Consider the following 22,471-nt stretch of genomic DNA (forward strand, 5'->3'; position numbering starts at 1 on the left):
TTATGCTATTATTTTGTATTAATAATATGAATCTGTAAAATAACTGGTACCTAAAATAAAAATGAATGTAGTGAGGTAAAAAGTACAATATTTCCTCTGAAATGTAGTAGAATAGAAAAATATAGTAGCATAAAATGGAATTACTCAAGTAAACTACAAGTACATCAAAATTGTATTTAAGTACAGTAGACTACTTGGTTACTTTCCACCACTGCTCAGGGACAGTCGTTCTGCTTTGCGACACTAACAGCAATCTGCTGCCGCTTAGTGGAGATAACGTGTGACATTCACGGGTATTTCCTTCACGAGCCTGTACATGTGCACAACTGTGCAATCGTTGTAAGGCTGACACCCTCAGGATGTAACGATATGACATGATTTGTAAGTAGTTAGTAAAAGCAGTGTAGCCTATAACACTGCTACATCGCCTTGCGTTTATTTAAGTTTGTTTAAGAGATGAAAATGCACTCTTCAATCTTTTCTCTGAGGCTACAGTAAGAGGAGTGACTATTCTGCTTATACGTGAGTCAAGCCCAATATAACTGCAGCATGAGATCGAGGATTTATCGGCGCCCTTTGTCTCTTGTTATTAAAAATTGGTACCATGTATCGCACCGATAGCATCAATGGATAAGGATAAACAGCGGCTGGTTGGAAGTCACGTGTGGTGTTCTCTCCCGACAGCGCTGCGTCAGTTTAAGCGCTGATTGGCTGAACCTTTGTGTTACGCCGTGACCCGTTCTCCAATTGGCTTCTCATTCCTGTCAATCATTGCTGTCACCGCCCTCTGACAATGCAGCATGGGCGAAAATACCAGACCCGAGAGCTATAGCTGAGGAAGAAGACCCCTCCACTGTTACACGTTTTTGGACGATAGAACGACAGGTGAGAGAATTGCCGCCTTTTGAATGTACGTAATATTTGTTAGCATATGTTTCCAGGATGATTTATGTGTTTATTTATAACAAACAGACATAATGTAGCAGCAGGAGACTGTTAACCACCTGGACGCCGAGATGCTAACCCACACTGAGGGTAGCTAGAGGCTCTCGCCACGTTAAGTTAGCGCACTAGCTAATTCGTGCTGCTTCTGTCAGGAAAAAAAGACCGAAAACGATCGACAGACAGCAGGAAATGGCCAAATATTACAAATAGAAGAACATATAAGGACAGAAGCATATGGCATAGTAACAACGATGTTTTGTCCCCAAAGATGAAAGCGTTCCGGTCGACATTAACATTAGTTAGCCACCTAGCATGCTTTGACGAGTGGCCCTGAGTTGACTCCAGCTGGTGTAACTTACACAGGCTGCCTGGTAGCCGAGGCGACAACGATCATAATTGAATATCAGTGAAATCGGGCTGCTAAGTGGTTTTGTATTAACTATTAACAATGGAGCGATTTTTAGAAGTGACAGCAATAGCCGTGTTGCCTTCAGGTGCTCCCAATAAACTCCATCGTTCGCAATCTCAGTCCACGAGTGTGATTTGAGGAGCTTATTTGTTATTCTAGTCTGCTTTTTGGTTGCTGTTGTCATTTAAATATTAATGACTGGTCCGGCAGCTATATTTGTGTCAGCAGCACAATTGCTTTGGTTAGACAATCTGCCCAAAAATAAAGCTGTACCTATTTTAATAAATGAAGTATAATGCTACTCTAGTTGCTCCCCATATCTGGGCGCTTAGAACTAGAATTTCTTTATTGTAGGACAACCAAACACAGTTTAGCAGCTTTCAATAACCTTTCAATATGAATAGCATAAAATATAATATGGTAAACTAAAATTTAAGAATCAGGATGAAAATAGATACACGTGAATGGGCAAATGGTATGTCTTAGAATCTCGACATGCCCATTCACATGATCTTTGTTTGCTTCTGTGTTATCAGTCGTAATTATAATAATATTATTTTTTGAAAGCCACTGCATGATAGTGAGCTCTATTTTGCCGGTGAAAGTTGTCACTTTTATCTATGATCCAGGATATGGACATCATTTAGTTAACACTAATATTAGACCTGCAACTAACGTTATTTTTTCTACCATGTATTAATGAGCTGATTATTTTCACAATTTAATTTTTTTGTATTGTGCAGCTCGATAACTGTGGTTGCTATAGCACAGTGTTTTATTTATAAGTAGGGATCAACCGGCCATGCCAATTTCTTTTTTTATTTTCTTCATCAGCCTTAGCCGATGACCGATACGGACGGGCAATTTTCTCAAGCCGATATTTGGAGCCGATACTTCTGCTCTCTCTATTTACATCATAAAAATTACAAAATGGGGTTAACAAATGTTACAAGTCTCAATTTAAAACAAAAAAACAGTGCCTGCCTGTGCACGCCTATCTGTAAATAATGCCATGAAAAAAGTATTGGTGAACGCAGCAGCCCGCATGGGCCGATGCCGATACACCTAAAAAGCGCAAATATCGGCCGCTGTATCGGCCTATCACTGCTAAGTACCATTCTCGCAGACTTTTTAAGTAGCCTGCACTTTGAACTGTATTTTCACACAGACTTAAAATGAACGGAGGAAAAAAAAAATACAAAAGCAAAAAATCTTCTTTAGCTACAAATTTATTTGGGTGGGTCACTCAAATATATTCTGTATATTTGAAACACAGGCGTTTAAAAGACTTAGTGCATTTTTGCATTTCTAGAGCTGTTCAGAGTCTGACATAAAAGCTCTATAGAAATTTGGTTGAAATAACGTGTTTGCAACAATTCAGCCCGTCTCATTTAGGCTCTGGGAAGTTTGTTGATTTTCCATTCATTTCTGTAGATGTCCTAATATGATGTGCTTATCTATATTTACACATATTAATACCTACATTTTGTCAGAAGCCTTCGAAACTGACAGCTTTTTGCTGATATTTGGCCTGTGATTGCATTATTAGATGCAGTTCTACAAGTCGCAAAAAACATTTACAACTTGCATCTAAGCGTGTCACTATGAGAGGTACCTCCCAAAATATGAGGAAAGCAGACTATAGTTTTAGTCATTGGAGGTTGAAAGAAAGAGAACAAACTTGTTTCGATGTTCATATTGAGAGGTCATTACAAATTAGACACACAACCTTTGTTTGAAACAGTTTAACCAGAGACTTTGATAAACTTGAATGCAAACCTCTTAAAATGTCAGTATTTTTTGGACACAGTGATTTGACATCCTCATTGGTGGTGGTATTCAAACATGGAAAGATGAGGCAGAAACTCATCAGTAACAGATGCATAGATATCACTACTGGTGAATAATAAACGAATATTACCTGAAAACATAAAAAAAACAACTTTTGAGGACAAGCTCATTGTTGTGACAAAGAAGATGTATGTGTGCAAAAGATATAGACTAATTGTTGTTACATAATGATTTGATTAAATACCTGTGTTGTGGTCAGGGTACTAATATTGGCCCCTGGTCGTGCAGTTGCATCACTGCAGTTAGCTGTGTCCCTGTGGGCTGTGTCGTTTTTGTATCAGTATCAACGGCACGTGAAGGTCAGTGTGCCCTTGTGCATACAATGCATGTTCAGCCCTCCTTCCTTCTTCATGACGTCACTGCCCACTCTGATGAGCACGACTCTCACGGTGCTCTATGCCTTTGGTGTTTAAGTGTTGTACTGTAACATCTACATGGTGTGGTGCTTTCACTTTAAGGAGGGTTTGTTGTGTTTGAAGCACCAGTGCTACATCCTGAGATGTACACTGAATTACTTGTTTACTCAGTCCTCGATCAGCATTGAATACATTTTGCCAGCCTGCTGCCTTTCGTAGAAAATAACACGTCAAAGGTAATTATCTGGGCTGACTCTGGCAAACGATTGTTGTTATCTACACTGAAATGGTCCTTTTAGTACACTCGGCTACACTGTATTTAATGTGATCGAAGACAAACAATGCAAATGTTTTAAATTGTTTCTTTTATTCCAATGTTGTTGGTTTTTTTATCTCTCATATCACTGACAAAATGCTTCCTACTAAAGGGACCGTGCCAGCTGATAGAAGATAACAATAAAAACATTGATGCAAGCAAAATAAATAGATGAGAATTTTACCTGGCAGTTAACAGCAACTGTTTACACCTCATGTGCTCTAATCTCCCTCTCTCTTTCTCATACACTCTCCGTCACCCTATAATACCAACGTCTGCTGTCTTGTGTAACTGTGGGGACAGCTGCCAAGACCCAGCTGGCTCCTCAGATGCATTCAGTCCTTATATCTCTTGTGGAGCCACGTCAGGATATGTAGCCCTGAGAAGCCATTATTGGGCACTTAAATGATTATCTGAGCGATAAATTGAACATTTATTTGATTATCTGAAAGTTTAGTTTTGCCACTGTTCAGTTCAGAGGGCTATTTACACTGCCTGCAATTACAGTCCCAACTTAGTGATTGTTGGGTGCTTTTGATTAGGGTGTAGACCTAATAAGATGGCATGTGATTATACCTTTTTATTATTGAAATTAGTGTTACTTGTTTTGTGCAGATTCATGTGGGCTCACAGTTTGACACTGACACTCACTCCAACTTTCTCCGCAGTGATGTTCCAACAATGCCGATAGTGGATAAACTTAAGGAGGCATTAAAACCTGGTAGAAAGGAGACGGGCGATGAGGGTGATCTTAACAAACTGTTGGCCTCTTCTGCCAAGAAAGTACTCTTGCAGAAGATAGAGTTTGAGCCTGCCAGCAAGGGTTTTTCCTATCAGCTGGACAGCCTGAAGAACAAGTATGTGATCCTCAATCCCCGGAATGAGGGCGCTACAGGCCAGAAGGCCACAGAGCCTACCCAAATAAAGAGGCAAGGTAAGCTCTCAAATTGAATTCAAAACTGAGATTTTGATAGTTTGACATTTTCCATATTCACCCTTTTTCCTTTGGTTCTAGCCATAAAAGTTTCTGTATTACTGTTCTGATAATATCACAAAATTGACTGCACTCCTCTTTCAGTCTCAGAGAACATAACTGGGGGCCAGAGCGATGGGATCCCTGCCCCACAGAAGATGCTCTTTCCAGGGAACAAGCTTACCCTCAAATGGGAGCGTGTGTACAGGGTGGGAGCCGGTCTCCACAACCTAGGCAACACCTGCTTCCTCAACTCCACAGTGCAGTGTCTCACCTACACCCCACCACTTGCCAACTACTTACTCTCAAAGGAGCACAGCCGTGCCTGTGAGTATTCGAATCGAATCATGCTCTTTAATGCTGCCAGCCTCACAGCATCTACACTCTCATTCACTCATATTTACACCCACATAGTGTTATGATTTGGAAATTACTTTTAACTTTGCTACTGTTACCATATGTGCAGACACGTTTCTGAATGTCACTGTGGAATGCAAGCCAACGCAGCTGAACTACAAAAACAGCTGCTTCGGTTGGCTAGTTTGTTCAGCCTAAGATTTATTCATTCAACATTCAGCAGTCTTATTATTTGCTGACTTAACCTTTTTAACAAGCCAAGACAACAAAGACTCGCTGACCTCAAAGTTTCAGTGCTCTAGGTTAAATTGTAAAATAGTAAGCACCCTAAATAATTCCTTGGTCCAGACCAGTGAAACCAATTTGCAGATGCATCAAGGCTAATTGTGCCAAGGAATTACAGGTGACAAAGCCATTCAGGAGCCACACTTAATTGATTGACGTGCCCAAGTTTGTTATGAGGGACAACATCCCTGATATAGGCCCCTCAACCATGACACTGTTAAGGCAAACTGTATGTAAGACTCATCATTTTCATCAAATATTTGGATTTAAAAAAAAAAAAAAAAAGGAGCAGATTGGTTTTGCAGTGATTCTCACCCAGATTTGAAGTAAATACAAAAGAGTAATTCAAATAGACTTATAAAATAATCCAAATCATTATTTTTTCATACAATTTTCACATTCTAACATGCATATCATTCTGAATATTTGATTGATAAAATAAAATCAGACGATAATTAACTTGTTGCCTCTAATGTTGCTATGTTATACAGACTTATTTCTGTCTATAAAATCAGCCTGATTTTGATTTTTAGTCCAATGTGTGTTTTTTTTACTTGGCTCAGATTTTCTTTGTTGTTGTCTGTTTCAGGTCACCAGTCAGGCTTTTGTATGATCTGTATAATGCAGAACCATATCATTCAAGCCTTTGCCAACACAGGCAATGCCATCAAGCCTGTCACCTTCATCAGAGACCTGAAAAGTAAGACCACCAGCTTCCTCCAACACTGTGATTGTGTCTGAGCCGTTTTGTGCTTGCTACTTCCAATGTAGGTTGTGTCAGGCGTTACAGCCGGTAACAGCCAGTAACTGCAGTGCAAAAGTGGAGCGGTGAGACTGCAGGCTGTGAATGAACAGCATGTAGAGAGTAGAGATGAGGTGTGAGTTGCACCTTGACACGGTGAGGTACTGTGCTGCTCTGGTCTCACAGGAGTCCTCCCTCAACCCATCCCCTCCCTCCCTACCTGCCTGCTGCTTCCTTATGTGCTGCTGCAATGATGTCTCCACCTCCCATGCGCCTCTTTTTCTGTCTCTCCCTTCCCCCTTCACCCCCCTCCTCCCCCCAATGCCCTCTCTGTCTCCTTGTGACTGCGGACTGAGAGGAGCAGCTTTAGCACAAAAATGTACAGTCCCACCTTTTCTCTCTCCTTTTCAACCAGGGTTTAGAGATGTACTGTATGCATTCTTACGGTTACCTAGCTAGTGGCCACCCCCACCGTTAGAAATGTCCCTCCACAGCTTGAACAATGTAAATGCATACAATGAAAATCAACATCAACGGAATTCAACATCTGTGCCTCTTGCTCAGCACCTCCCCCTAAAAAAAAAAAATACAAATACAGCCCAATCTCATCACACTTAAATTGAAAGCACTTACTACCACTGACCACTAAAATCACCCCAGGATCTCACAGCCAGCGCCTCACAACATGTCTCCCCAATCTCTGAGATGTGCCCTGAACATGTCATTAGATCATGGTGTCTTATTCCCCCATTCCCATTCTGGAAGGACTCGTAAATGCGCAGGGATGCTATGCAGGGAATCTAGTGATGACCACATAATTCTTCCAGCTCACACTTTCCATTTTTTCCATGAGGAAAATAATAGTAGAGGCTGGTTTAGAGCTACATTATCTCTAATGTCTTTGGCTTTTTGATGAGTCGTCAGTCTGCGGAAGTGCGTAAGCTGCTTATGAGGTCATTGAACTACATGTCTGAGATGCTAACCGTATAGCAGCTATAAGAACCCAGTAAAGCAAAGTTTACTTGTTAATCTTAACATATGAAATAAACTATCTTTACTGCTTATGACTATATAATCTGCCCATGTGCTCTATTGTCATGTGTAAACATCTTGAATAGTTATAACCACATTATATTCTGCTGGTCTATAATATTATGAAACACACTTGTTTGTGTCATTTTGCATCCTTCACTGCTGACAGGAAGTTGTCAGGTTATGAATTAGAGCTGTTTTTTATTGAGCCTCTTCTCTGTTGTTTTAAGAAACTTATTTTTAGACAATATAAATGTTGGTAGAATAAAGACTTGTTAAAATGTTTCCTTTGCTGCTCTGCTGTTCCTATGTTGTCCATATGTCTGTTGATTTTGACAAAAATGTGGGCATATATGTAACGAACATTTGATTCTGTGCGGTGAATAACACACATCGGCTCACCTTTTCTTAAATTTCAAAGCAATGGTTAATAAACTTAAAGCAATGCTCATTATTTACTGGTAAAACATTTTGCAATATCTACTCTGAACTCTCCTGGTTCAGGAGATGGTGTAGCTAAAATCTGATTTATTGTCATTAAACCTCTTTTTTTTAATGCACTCAGGGTTGGTAAGATTTAATTTGAACAAAGCTAACGCGCTCTTTTGTCTCCCACAGAAATTGCCAGACATTTCCGCTTTGGAAGCCAAGAGGATGCCCATGAATTTTTGCGGTACACCATCGATGCCATGCAGAAAGCCTGTCTCAATGGCTACCCTAAGTAAGTCTTTATTATTTTTTCTTAAAGGGGTTATGCTTTTCCTTAGTTTTTGTCATATATATATATATATATATATACAGTGGGTACGGAAAGTATTCAGACCCCCTTAAATTTTTTACTCTTTGTTAAATTGCAGCCATGTGCTAAAATCATTTAAGTTCATTTTTTTCCTCATTAATGTACACACAGCACCCCATATTGACAGAAAAACACAGAATTGTAGACATTTTTACAGATTTATTAAAAAAGAAAAACTGAAATATCACATGGACATAAGTATTCAGACCCTTTGCTCAGTATTGAGTATTGAGTGGAAGCACCCTTTTGAGCTAATACAGCCGTGAGTCTTCTTGGGAATGATGCAACTAGTTTTTCACACCTGGATTTGGGGATCCTCTGCCATTCCTCCTTGCAGATCCTCTCCAGTTCTGTCAGGTTGGATGGTGAACGTTGGTGGACAGCCATTTTGAGGTCTCTCCAGAGATGCTCAATTGGGTTCAAGTCAGGGCTCTGGCTGGGCCATTCAAGAACAGTCACAGAGTTGTTCCGAAGCCACTCCTTCGTCATTTTAGCTGTGTGCTTAGGGTCATTGTCTTGTTGGAAGGTGAACCGTCGGCCCAGTCTGAGGTCCATAGCACTCTGGAAAAGGTTTTCGTCCAGGATATCTCTGTACTTGGCCGCATTCATCTTTCCTTCAATTGCAACCAGTCGTCCTGTCCCTGCAGCTGCAAAACACCCCCACAGCATGATGCTCCCACCACCACACTTGACTGTAGGGATGGTGTTGGGCAGGTGATGAGCGGTGCCTGGTTTTCTCCACACATACCGCTTAGAATTAAGGCCAAAAAGTTCTATCTTTGTCTCATCAGACCAGAGAATCTTATTTATCATAGTCTGGGAGTCCTTCATGTGTTTTTTGGCAAATTCTATGCGGGCTTTCATGTGTCTTACTCTGAGGAGAGGCTTCCGTCGGGCCACTCTGCCATAAAGCCCTGACTGGTGGAGGGCTGCAGTGATGGTTGACTTTCTTGAACTTTCTCCCATCTCCTCACTGCATCTCTGGAGTTCAGCCACTGTGATCTTTGGGTTCTTCTTTACCTCTCTCACCAAGGCTCTTCTCCCCCGATTGCTCAGTTTGGTTGGACGGCCAGCTCTTGGAAGAGTTCTTGTCATCCCATACGTCTTCCATTTAAGGATTATGGAGGCCACTGTGCTCTTGGGAACTTTAAGTGCAGCAGAAATGTTTTTGTATCCATGGCCAGATCTGTGCCTTGCCACAATTCTGTCTCTGAGCTCTTCAGGCAGTTCCTTCGACCTCATGATTCTCATCTGCTCTGACATGCACTGTGAGCTGTAAGGTCTTATATAGACAGGTGTGTGGCTTCCTTAATCAAGTCCAATCATTAGAATTAAACACAGCTGGACTCCAATGAAGGTGTAGAACCATCTCATGGATGATCAGAAGAAATGGACAGTACCTGAGGTAAATATACAAGTGTCACAGCAAAGGGTCTGAATACTTATGTCCATGTGATATTTCAGTTTTTCTTTTTTAATAAATCTGTAAAAATGTCTACAATTCTGTGTTTTTCTGTCAATATGGGGTGCTGTGTGTACATTAAAAGGAAAAAAAATGAACTTAAATGATTTTAGCACATGGCTGCAATTTAACAAAGAGTAAAAAATTTAAGGGGGTCTGAATACTTTCCGTACCCACTGTATATATATATGAATCTTGTTATAATGTCAGATGTTCATGTTAAAATTGACCAAGTCTCAAATAATGAGGTAACTAGTCTAACCCCCCATGAGCAGATCTGCTCAGGATACAGGCTGCTGTCACTGTCTTTTTTCAGACCGTTTTTTCTACCTGTTGGCGGTCTGACATCAAGCCTTCTCGGATTTTCAAATAAGGTTATCTGCTGTAGGCCTGGCACGCTGGGCATGCCCACGAAGAACAGCACAATTAGCTCTGTCAGAGCATGCTGCTGTTTACTATATTTAGCTATGTGCTGGGGAAGGAAGGAACCTGAGCTTGTGCAGGAGGTGGACACCTCCAGCAGTGGCAATGGACCTGGAACCAAAATCCATTGGCAGGCAGATTGGTGCGGCATCAGCAGAGATGTTAGCTTAGACTGAAGGCAAAACTTTTGATTTACCAGTGTATCCAACCCTCGTCTATGGTCACAAGCTTTCGGTGCTGACTGAAAGAATGTGATCACAGATGCAAGCGGCTAAAATGACTTCCCTCCGCACCGTGGCTAACCCTTAGAGATAATTTTCGGGGCATCTAATCAGGATGCCTCCTGGAATCCTCTATTTGGGGCTTTTGTGGGCACGTGTTAGTAGTAGAGACCGTGGGGTAGACCCCGAACATGCTGGAGAGAACATTATCTGGCTTTGGAACATGGCAGGACTACCCTTTTTAGCCTGCTGCCACTGCGGTTTAGCCGGGGATAAGCAGCAGAAAATGGACCGGTGCATGTTATGATGTGATGAATGCTGTTTCGATGATTTCTTTCTTCCTGTTTGTAGGCTTGACAGGCAGACCCAGGCCACGACGTTGGTTCACCAGATCTTTGGAGGTTACCTCAGGTCAAGAGGTATTGACTTTTTTTTCACAGACAGAAAAATATTGGCTCTAGATTTGTGCACTTTATATGAATTTCAACATTTGTTGCTTTTTTTCATCACTGATCTATTACCTGGCAGACTGGATGGATGTGTAAACAAAATATATATTGCTAATCCAGCTTCATGTAGTATATTGCTCTTTATGCAGCCTTCACACATGCGGCTTTTAAGATGCAGAAAGTTCATATTGAGCAGCCACTTGTAAAATTGTAGTATATTTTCATGTGTTTGCAAGTGTAAGTTCTGGCGAGTAACTAATAATAATCTGATCTGAGATCTAAACATTGAGAAGAGCGCACCATATAACGGTATTTCCCTTTGGATGTTTGATCTGTCGGAGGCAGTTGGTTTGAGGTTATTGATAGTCTTCTGTTTACAGGAAGTACAACTTGTGTGAAATATTCCAGTAATCACTGATCGTCCTGTTACAACACACATTGACATTAATCAGCCACAAGAGTCATGTTTTTTATTTTATTTTTATTTTGTCTTTCAGTGAAATGCTCTGTCTGTAAAAGTGTGTCAGACACATACGACCCTTACTTGGACATCGCTGTGGAGATTCGGGTACATTACGCAAGATCTCAATATAACCTTGATTTCTGTGGAAATATTACATAATACTTTTAAAAACTCAACCTCAGCAACAACATGTATCCATCTGTTTTTGTCTTTCAGCAAGCAGCAAACATTGTGAGAGCCTTGGAACTGTTTGTCAAACCAGATATACTAAGCGGAGAGAATGCCTACATGTGTGCCAAGTAAGTGCACAATTTTAAACCTGCAGGAGATTTAAAAAAAGTGATTTTGTTTATTCACATTAGATGTCCTTTTTGGATCATGACTTTTTATTATTATGTTTCTCACCAGGTGCAAAAAGAAAGTGCCAGCGACCAAGCGCTTCACAGTCCATCGAACATCTAATGTACTGACCGTTTCATTGAAGAGGTTCGCCAACTTCAGCGGAGGAAAAATAACAAAGGTTAACAAAGGATTATCACAGTATTAGCTGTTTTTAAAAGAGCCGTCTTGTTGCATTTAATCTCATATTCTGTCTGTACTTTGTTTTGTTTCAGGATGTTGGTTACCCAGAATTTCTGAACATCCGTCCCTACATGTCTCAGAGCTCAGGCGATCCTGTTATGTACGGCCTTTATGCGGTTCTGGTGCATTCTGGCTACAGTTGTCACGCTGGCCACTACTATTGCTATGTCAAGGTAAGAGGAAATGCACTTTAAAAAAAAAAAAAAAAAAAATCAAAATCTGAGGATAAACGTATTGAAATACCTTGTTTTCGACGGTCCGAAACATGACATTGACAGACAATAGAGTTTAATACAAACAAAGAAAGGAATTTAATCAAGGCAAATAAAACACAAGGGCTGCTCTTAAAGGCTCAAAGTAAATATCTTTTCCAACATACCCGTAGGATTGATATTACAGGAATGATATATAAATAAGCATATAGAATAATGGATAGAAACATTAAATGGCTGTTGAAATCTTAATGCTTCTTGCCTGCCTATACGTACCATCACGCCATAACCCGTCACACGCATTGATTGACGTCATCGCCATGCGTCACTTTGTTTACAAATCTTTCCATAGACCTCTGAATTTTTGTGCGTCTTGTCGACTGTTTTTGAATATTTTCATCCTACCAAATCTGCAGTAAACACTCCACCTCCGCATCACACCAACGTCCGCGCATGGTCCGTCTTTTTTTTTCTTCTTCATCTTCTTTTCTATGTTCGAACAGGTGCACATGAAATAACGTCAGAACCGCCGTAGGCCTCGTGCTCGTACATGTGCAAACGTGCTTTACAAAAGCCCACCTCTCCCAAACGCTCCGTGGCCAGCGAGCGTGCTGCAGCTAGGCGCGGTACGGTTGCACTCACACTCGTCAAACGAACTAGACTTTACCTTTGAAACCTGTTTGGGCACGGTACAGATGGACAGTGTGAGTGCGCCCTTAGTTAGCATTCTGTTCGGATTGTGTCTGTTTCTGATTGTTTTTTTTTATGTTTTTAATTGTACATTTGAAAAAGAATTTAATAATTTCACTGCCTGCTTCATTTGATAGTTTTATCCCTTCCTTGTTTCCTCTTAGGCAAGCAACGGACAATGGTACCAAATGAATGATTCAATGGTGCACTCTAGTAACATCAAAGTGGTCTTGAACCAGCAGGCTTACGTGCTTTTCTACCTGAGGTAAGATACCGTGAAGGGCTGTAAGAGATAAGAGAAAACAAGGTTTTGTCTTGAATTATAATTGAATTAACCAGTCTTTTGTCTTGTATATGAAAGGATCCCTGAAACCAAGAAGAATGCAGATGGACAGAGCACCAAGCAGGGGATGTTGCATCCTGGGAAGAACAGTGCGTCATCTGAACAGATAAAGAGGGCCAACCTGAACGGGCCGCTCTCCTCTCCGCAGGTCACAAAGGTATGACACAGGATGATATCCGGCTCACTGTTAGACATGTGGATTTGACATGCCCAGTTTTTAATCCAAGTTCTAAATACCATACTCCCCTTTTCAGAAACTCGAGCCTGCACAACTGCGTAAGATCCAGTCCATGGATGGTGGTTTGGGCCTGCCTATTTCCAGGAATGGTGTGAGCTCTCAGCCACAGCCCAGACTTTCCAACTGGACGTCATCCTCCAATGGCCCTCCGAAGCTGCCAGGTGGACCCACGGTAATCGAGGAGCCTTTCAAGAAGCTGAAGAAGCCATCTCCTCAGAACCAAGCGCAGTCCCGCAGCAGCACTCCGACCCCTTCCAACAACGGAGTCGGCAGGACAGAGGGTGATAAAAAGCAAGGTGGCGAGGGCAGAGGCATGTCAGCGTCTACCTCATTTAAGTCTTTGTCTGACTCTTCCTCTGCTGACACCTCTGACTCAAAGGTAATATTTGCACTGGGAAAGCACAGATAAACACAAATCTTAGTTCAAAGGCAGGATCACTGCAGCTTTTTTATCATCATATTACATCATCAAGGTCTTGGTGCACCAAAATGTGCCGAAGTATTATCATCCAGACTAGATGTGAAAGTCTTAAAGCTGCAGTAGTCCATGTTGTTCATAATGTATACTAGAACATCTCCGTACGATATTAGCATGTGAATACTTTTGATGATAGATTAATCTGCTTATTATTTTCTTAGGTAAGTGATTAATCGGTAAAAAGAAATTAGCCATAACAATCTATTCAAGCCAAAGGTGCAATCTAGAAAATTGCTTGTTTCATCAAAGCAATTCATAATACTCCAAAACCAAATGTATTTATTTTCCAATAATAAAACAAAAGAAAAGAGGCCTGCTCTCACATTTGGGAAAATAAAAAAATTACTTAAATGACTGACTATCAAAATAGATACCAAATACCTTTTTGCCGATTTACTAACAAATGAACTGATCAATTATTCAGCTCTAATTCAAATTTCCTATATTTTGTTCCTATAAAGTGTGCGTACAACATCATATAGTCCCTTTTGACTGTAAAAGTCTCATTTCCTGAGATGCAAACTGTACATGGAATAGAATGTGTAAAATGGCATTGGAGCAGATTTTTTTTATAATGGAGATGCATAACCGTCTTTTCAGGCCAAGTGTAGAATAACCACAACCTCTGCTTGCCTTTTTTTGTGGTCAGGACTCAGTGGGTACCAAAAGTGCGCCAGTAGGAGATACTCCCTCCACCCCAAGGAAAGGTTCTAATGGCCTGGCCTCTCCAGCCAAGAGCATGGAGCGCTCTCAGAGCACAGAGGAGCAGAAAACGGCAAAAATAAAAACCCCAGCCCTCAACAACATCTCATCTGAAGCCACCAGCACCATGTCCCCTCCACCTGCCAAGAAACTGGCCCTGTCAGCGAAGAAGGTGAACTTCATTCCCATCCGCAGCAGCACCACCTCCTGTCTTAGTGAAAGCTCATGATACCTTGGTTTCCTGTTGCCTCACTCTACACTGCTATCCCAAATTTGATCATTGATTTCAATAAGTAGTTTTATACAGGCAAGTAATCTCCTCCTTTTCTAGTTTATTTTCTGCTGTATAGAATGTGTTTTTTCTCCAGTGTGCCTGTCTAATCAACCACACTGTAGCACTTGTTTAGAGTTTGTCTACTTTTCCTTTAGTTTGTTCTTTTTTTCTAACCATTTCTAATTCTTCTGTGCCATGCCCTTTCCTCTTTGTTTCCCTCCCTCCATCTTTTCCTGCCATCCTTTTTAATCTTCCTCTTCCTTTATTTTGATTCTCTTCCTTATTTTTGTCACATTCATGGCTATTTTTTTTAGACCACCAAGTTTTTATTTATGTCGATAACTGCAGGCTCGCAGCCGGAGACCGAGCAGCATTGATGCTCTGCCCCCTTTGCCACGTCAGCTGTCCAGTGACCCCACGCATCAAAATCAACTTAACCCCTTCACCTTTGCCTCACCTACTCACACTCACAGGTACGAACTCTCAACCCCGCGTCACATGAATCACAGGAAAAGCACAAGAAATTAGTTCCTCCATCGCAAATGAAAATCCGCAGTGTAAATTCAGATCTCTTATTCTTTTCCCAGAGCTGGTCCATTCCATTCACCTAAAGTCCAGTCATCACCTTTTGTCCACTCAAGTAGACCCTTCAAACAGCAAAGCTCTCAGAAACAGTCCCTTCTCTCCACACTGCAAAAAACAAACGCCAGCCTTTCTCCCAAAACCAACGGGCTTCACAGTGCCGGCCCAAAGAGCCCCAAGTCTTCCAACAACCTCAGCTCCTTGGTCCAAGAATCAGACCTTGAGAGCGCTCCAGCTCAAAACGTCAGCCAAAAGAAGAAGAAGAAGAAAAAGAAGCGGCGGCATTCTGAGGTTGACGCCGAGCCAGTGACATCTCCAGCTACAGTGACGCAGGCCCACCCCGTGGAATCAGCCAGCGAGAGGAAGCGAAAGAAAAAAAAGAAAAGGCAAAAGAAGGAGCACGAAGATGGAGAGAAAGTTGAAGTGAGGGAGTGTGTCCTGTCTCACCTGGACACATCAAACCAGGAAGAAGATTGGTGTCAGGGTGGCATGTGGAGTCTTACATCCCATCCAGATACAGAACAGTCTCAGAAAAAGTCTCAGTCAGCTGCCACAACCCCAACGCACTGTGAGTCAAATCAGAAAGAACAGGGACAGGACTCTGTAAAGTTGAAGAAGAAGAAGAAAAAGAAGATGCGTCTGTTGGATGCTCTGCAGGACACGACTTCAGCATGCTCTGCACCGGAGAGGTTGGTTGAAGTTTATGATGTATGCTGCCATGCTAGCTTGTCGGGAAAGGGGACTGAATAATGCTCCGAAATTAGGGTAAATTTTGGCGAGGGAAAAACTGACAAACACTGTGAGTATGTCTGCATACTGGGGTCCCTAAACAGTCTTAGAATGTCATAAATTGGGTAAAACAGAAAAGCTTGTGGATGCAATGAACTCAATAGGATTCACTTGCGATGTTTGTCCCCATAGTAGCCATTTCAATGTAGTGAGAACTTTTTTTTAAGCTTGACCTCACTGCATAAGGTGATAGTTTTCCTAAAATTAGATTTCATATTTTTGCAATATTTTGCCTCGCTCGCCATATCACAATATATAACAGTATATTGATTAAAAATAGTTCGGTCTAGGGATTTAAAGCTATGGCTCTCACTATTCCTAACCTGGAGGGGCTGAAGAGGTTAAAAACAAAAATGTTGAAGAGGGACATGCTGTGCTAAAGAAAAAAAAAGAAAGCCAGTACTTTATCAATGCACCTGTTCAACAGGCGTGACGGTCTTTTCAGAAGGTAAGCAGAACTCTAGGCACTGTTATTGTAGATAGCAAAAATTAGCTAAATTAGACCTAATTGTATAGCCTTAGCTTTAAGTTACAACTATAGGCTAAGTAGATCTACCTGCTGCATCCAGTCATGTATAAAAGCAATATTTCAATCATCTCTGTCTGCAGTCTCTAATCCACCTGCACATGGTTAATTAATGTAATAGTAATGATAAAGAACCGATGAGTATCTAAACACACCCATCCCTAACGGCAACACATGTCTTCCGGTTTAAGTAAAAGCATTAATATTACACAGGCCTATTCATTTCTGTTCAAAAAGTGTTGCCGGGATGCTAATTTTAAGCTCATAATTCGTAAGAAGAGGCTCATCACTTTGTTTCCATAACAGCCAGTTGACTTCTAGAAACCCCCACAAATGCAGCCAGCGAGTAATAGACTTACTGAACTTGACTTTTTCCCACCAGCACTTCCGAGGTGAAGGCCGTAGTCATTCAGAACGATACAGGAGATTTAACAATGTTGAAAAAGAAATTCAAGGCCAAGAAGAAGAAGAAAAAGAGGCTAAAAGAAGAGGTTGGACTGTGGGAGGAGAGCAGGCGATGCTCGGATGGAAAGAACGATGAGCCTGACGCAGTGGAGCCCCCTTCCAAAAAGAACGCCACAGAGAACGGCAACATAAGTAAACAAAGCACAGGTATATGAGAGTGCACACACTGTACAGGTGGGGAAAAAAACACGCACATACATTCATATGATGCTAACTGCAATGAGAGAAATAAAAGCGATCTACCGCTCTGTATCAAACATCATTGCACCACTACAGTCTCATTTATGTGACCAGTCATTTCGCAATTATACTAAGAGAACATGACTCACTTTTGAGAGAGCCAGATTTAATCACTTTTATTTATTTTTTGCCAATTGTTTCAAATCCAGCTACAGTAGTAGTTTGGGACAGCAAAGTGAAGGACGGCTACAAGTGCAGCAAGGTGCCAGCAGCTGATGGAAGTGAGTTTGGAGACAACCCGACCTGTGCTGCTTCTGTAGCCTGGGATGGGAAAAAGACAAGTGGGGTGGTAGAGGAGCTGCTCAAGAACGCCACAGATAAAGCCTACGGAGCCAACGGTGAGACAAGCTCTGTACATTCTTTGTTAGGACGGTGCCGAATAATTCAAAGCTTCATTCATAACGTTGGCAACTTAAGTCTAAATCAAAATTCGAATGGTGTGCGTATTTTAATTTTTTTTCCTGTCTATTCATTCTATTTAAACCCAATATCTCTCTTTGCAGATAAAGCTACGCTATTATTATTATTATCATCATTATGCCATTTGTAAAATTAGATTCCAGTGGTAGCTGCTTATGATTGTTTCCTAACTCACATGATCCAAGTGTTGGAAAGTCAAAATTTATTGATAAAAGATGGATGTCATTTCTAAAAATCTCAAGTTTATATCTAACGACAGTCTGCTTCAATCCATATTTGAAATATTTTTTTCGGTCACTGTGGTTTAAAAGAACAGTTAACTTTCCCGCTTGCTCCACACAAAGGAAGGCATGCACCCATATAAACGGGGTAGTCTAGCGGATATAAGAGCACCATAAATTACATTTATCTCATAACTCACTCAATTCAAATTAAAAAGTTTGTTAGAGGATTTTTTTTGTTTATTTGTTTTTTTGGTTTGGATTGTATTGAAATATATTTATAATTTGTAGAATTTTTTTTTTTTATATGCATTTTTATATTTCTGTTTGTCTTCTCTAGTCCTCAGTTGGGATGGAGAGATCTCTGCTATTAGTAGAGATGCTGTTGAAGATGTCCGCCATGCTAAGTATGACACTGTGATTGACGAGTGGGACGAAGACTTTGACCAGGGAAAGGTGAGGGAACGTCATTGTAAATCAGTTTTTCTTTAGGTCTTCTGATCTTAAACTCCATTGTCGCTGTCCCTCGTCTTCAACTTTTCCCCCTTGTTTTTGTACGAATGAACAGGTGAAGAAAATGAAAAACTATAAAAGAGAGAAGTGGAGAAGTGGCAGCAGCATCTTCCAGAAGATCCAGGACAGGCGGAGCAAGTGGTCTGTAACACCTGGAGGGAAGAGAGTTTTTGGAGTCCGTCGCTGAGAGTCCAGATTGTGGTTGAGGTCACTGCGGACTGGAAATCAAGACAATACTGTGTACCAGACTTCTGTACCCTTTCTCACTTTTTTTTTTTTTTTTTCAAATCTCTCTGCCTTGTGTTAAATGGAGACCCAAATTCCTAAATTATATGGGAGTCGATTTTAAAAGCAACATTGGCTACATTGACAGTCTAACTGACAGCCCAATATATCTTAATTTTAAACAAACGTTGGCTTCAGTACTGACGACTCATCCGCTTTTAATCCAAATACCACAGTGAGAGGTTCAAGATTTTCTATGCATGCAAGTATTTAACAAAAACCCCTACGCCTCCATATTAAACAAATGACTGTATGTTGAGCCTTGGTCATTGCCCCAACAGTCTTTCAGTACAGTTAATATCATTTGATGAGTAGATTAAGAATGAGAAAATGTACCTGCAACACTTTTGCCGACTTGTATTGGAAACTGTACACAATCTCAGAGCATACACACAGGCTCAGTAAGTTGGACATTAAAACCCTTTCTTTTACCTTCTCCCGAGATGATTATATACCAAATTAAAAAAATCTTTATTCATTAAAACATATTCTTTTAGATTTCTGTTTGATTTTCCTATTTTATGCCTTTATCTGCTGACATTTGTTTTTGCTGCAGTGTCTGTGCCATGTGGCTTGTTTTAAGGACCACATTTTGCCTGCATATTGTTGGTAAAATTAAGCTTTAAAAGTGCCACTTTATTTCTCAATATGCATGTCTAAATTGGTAAAAAGTATAACGATGCTTTTTGTTTTGAGTTGTGCTATCTTTTTATCATGTCCCCTTCTTTGCTCCTTAAATTCAGTTTATTTCAGATTTGATGTGAATACACTTTTGACCACAAAGGAACGTTCTGTTGATTTTCCACAAACGGTTGTACAAAGAGGTTGTACCTTAAACAGTTACACTGTTTGTGGAAGTGTTGACACTACCAATTTATCACCTTTCTGTTCACCTGGACGTTTTTTTTTTTTTGGCAACTTAGTGCAGAATGTGTTTTGCAGGTTAGAAGTTGTTGGGTGGATCTCGACAGGAGCAGTTGTTCATCGGACCGGCGTTCAGAAGCTTTCTGTGTGGAGATTTGAACTTTCACAAACTGTTCTTCACCAATGTAATGAAATAAAGGGGTTACATTTTATACTTAGGGCACTGTGTTAGAATGGGACTGCCTCATGCTAATCATTTATTTTCCCCTTTTATCTTATATCTCTATGCAATTTTCTGATGCTCATGCTTATCACCTATCAACTGGGCAAAGACTCAGGAACCCAGACATCCCATATCCCATTTTCATCTCTGATCAGACTCCTGTTTCATGTCAGAATAGTCCCTCTCCATGGACCACCATTTTGCATCCTGTATATCCTGTAGAAACTGTTTTATACGAAGTATTTCTGGTGTGGACACCACAGGATCATCTTGCATCAACCGGGCACAGATGCGTAGTGAAACTAACATTACAAGAAAATGCTTTGCCAGCATAGATGCCTGTACAGTCCATCTTGTGCTATCCATTTCCCTCCAACGCTGTAAAGATTGCCAATGCAGTTATTTTCATTCTAGAAATGTTGCCTTGAATTGGCTATAAAAAAAGTATAGATAGTTATAAATATATAATTTAAAGACAGATCTTTAATGTGCTACTAATACCTAGATCAGTTGGTGGTTAACTTGAGATTTAATCTGCAAATGTGTTAGCTCATTTGTGTTTAAGAGAGTTGTCTGTTTCATGCAAGACCAAGACAGTTTAATTTCTATAGGACATGTTCGTCGGTCATGAAGTCGACATCGAGTGTGACTCTCAAACTGACGCAGAGGAACATTTACCAGTGCAAATGGACGGGCCACATGTTTGCATTGATAACTCTATATATTTTGCACCTCCTTTTCTGACCAGGGAAGGAACCTTTCATAATGAAAGTGGCTCTTACCACACTAGTTAACTATAAAGGTGCAATAAAGTTGTGACTTTTGTGCTCATTGTGTATTTTTCTGTCTACTGCTTTGGATAATCTTCTGATAATTTGATATGTTTATGATGGCAATTGGATAGGAGGTAGTACACTTTACACCAATGCAGTATCAAAATCCCAAAAACTTGAACTGCTGTCTATGGGTTGGCTTACACTTCTGAACACGCCCCATTCAGTGAAGTTTTAACAGGTATTTTCCCCTTGGATGCTGAGGCCCAACACCTACATCACTGATGCTGAAACTTTAAAGCAACGCCATTTTATACTGACAATATGGAAGGGGTGTGAACCATAGACTATTGAAACGGGGTGTCTTCAAGGTTTTAGGAAGTCTTAAAAGTTGCTAATTTGCGCAACATACACGGACCATTAAGTGTTTTAAGAGTCTTCATTCCACAATATGTATATTTGTCCAAAGAGGTTGTACCTTAAAGTTAGGTCATTGCAGAGCTTCTACATAGTTAATTAAGTAACTGCACTCTGGCAAAGTGTGTATTCTATTTTGGCACAATCTGAAATACTGGAAAGATAATATAATTGGTTTCAGGGCATTCTGTGTTAGAGAGGAGAGGAGATTAAAACAATATAGAAATGTTTGTTTTTTAGGGTATGTTTTTCTGACATCTAAAAAAGAAATCTACAAGTTTGCATTTTATCCTGGGGGGACCTTTTTGGCAGTTTGAGACTGCAGTCTGGCATAATATGTATCCCCCATCTAACTTTACAGTAAAAAAGAAACTACTCCATACTCACCATGGTTTTAGGGCATAATCTGAAGTACTCACAAAATAAAACACTTGGTGGTAAGGCAAAAATGTGTCATTTTCGAGAGGGGATACATTCCGTGGCAGGTTGAGAATGCACTCAGACACAGTGTGTGTTCACTTTAGGCATACTCTGACATACTGCAGAATAATATACTTGGTTTCAGGGCATCATTTATGGATTCTAGGGAGGATATAAATATATATATATATTTAAACATTTCTACTTTGTAGAAGGTATGTTTGCAAAGACAGAATAAAGAAAGGCAGTACATGGCTGACATGCATTAAAAGCCTAAAACTGGGACTGAACCCATGCGGCACAAATATCATCACTTCATTTATATGACCCTCTCTACTAGATGAGTTAAGAGATAAGTAATGGAGAAGGGTATGCTTTGTTAATCAAGAGAATGCTGACTGCAGTTCACTAATTTCAACCAGTGTTACTAAAGACAAGAGTTTTTGAAAGTGACAAAGAGAACCTTTATAGATATTTGCATCTCATTTAAGTGTGTCCCCAGGTTTTCACTCAGTCCTGTTACTCTGGCACTTTCCCTCCTCTAAAACTTTGGGACAGATCACAAGTCACATGATCAACAGGAGGTAGCATCTTGTGAGTGTCTTCAAGGCCTGGGAAGACACTTAGTTCTCTAACTTTGTTTCCTTTATTTTATGAGATTTCTAATTAGGCTACACATTAGGAATAGAATAGATTCAGGGTAGAGAAATAAAAAACAACCAAAGTTTACTTTTGAACACTCAGCCTACGACATCCAAATGGCACCGATTCCCGATGGCCCAGAAAATATTTCCTTATAATTGTAATATGAATATGTACTTTGACAAACAGAGTAGAGGCAGTAAACTATGGAGGACTAAACATAACTCAAGTCTCAGTAAATAAATGCATAAATACAGGAATAAATGAATACATAAATGCTGAAATAAATGAATAAATAGATGAATGCATGGATATATGGGACCCCCTATGTCATTAACATATGGACACATAAATACATATATAAATAAATGTAGGTGAACAAAGATGTAGAAATAAATGTGCAGCATTTATTTATTTATACATTTATTCATGCACTGATTTATTTATTTGTTCATGTATTTCATACGGGGAGGGAGGGTATCTGTTTGT

The 22,471-nt window shown here is 40.3% G+C and overlaps 1 protein-coding gene across 1 annotated transcript; it reads left to right on the plus strand.

The window, feature by feature from the left end:
• The first annotated feature begins 780 nt into the window (after positions 1-780).
• Positions 781-20,454, plus strand: usp36 (ubiquitin specific peptidase 36). Its single transcript, XM_083931066.1, has 20 exons — positions 781-885; positions 4,546-4,811; positions 4,956-5,177; positions 6,082-6,192; positions 7,885-7,987; positions 10,523-10,590; positions 11,118-11,188; positions 11,300-11,382; positions 11,492-11,603; positions 11,698-11,838; positions 12,732-12,832; positions 12,929-13,067; positions 13,165-13,527; positions 14,276-14,500; positions 14,951-15,075; positions 15,190-15,873; positions 16,882-17,111; positions 17,354-17,542; positions 18,186-18,301; positions 18,414-20,454. The coding sequence occupies exons 2-20, from the start codon at positions 4,559-4,561 to the stop codon at positions 18,543-18,545; spliced, it is 3,468 nt and encodes a 1,155-aa protein (XP_083787192.1). The 5' UTR covers positions 781-885; positions 4,546-4,558; the 3' UTR covers positions 18,546-20,454.
• Positions 20,455-22,471: the final 2,017 nt, after the last annotated feature.

This window comes from Echiichthys vipera (assembly GCF_963691815.1).
Source record: "Echiichthys vipera genome assembly, chromosome: 17".
Taxonomy (NCBI): domain Eukaryota; kingdom Metazoa; phylum Chordata; class Actinopteri; order Perciformes; family Trachinidae; genus Echiichthys; species Echiichthys vipera.

What these genes read in the sequence shown, in the direction of transcription:
- usp36 (XM_083931066.1), top strand. Translation starts at nt 4,559, where the DNA reads ATGCCGATAGTGGATAAACTTAAGGAGGCATTAAAACCTGGTAGAAAG. An exon ending in CTTCATCAGAGACCTGAAAA is followed by an intron (nt 6,193 to 7,884) that starts GTAAGACCACCA and finishes TGTCTCCCACAG; the next exon opens with AAATTGCCAGACATTTCCGC. An exon ending in TACGTGCTTTTCTACCTGAG is followed by an intron (nt 12,833 to 12,928) that starts GTAAGATACCGT and finishes TGTATATGAAAG; the next exon opens with GATCCCTGAAACCAAGAAGA.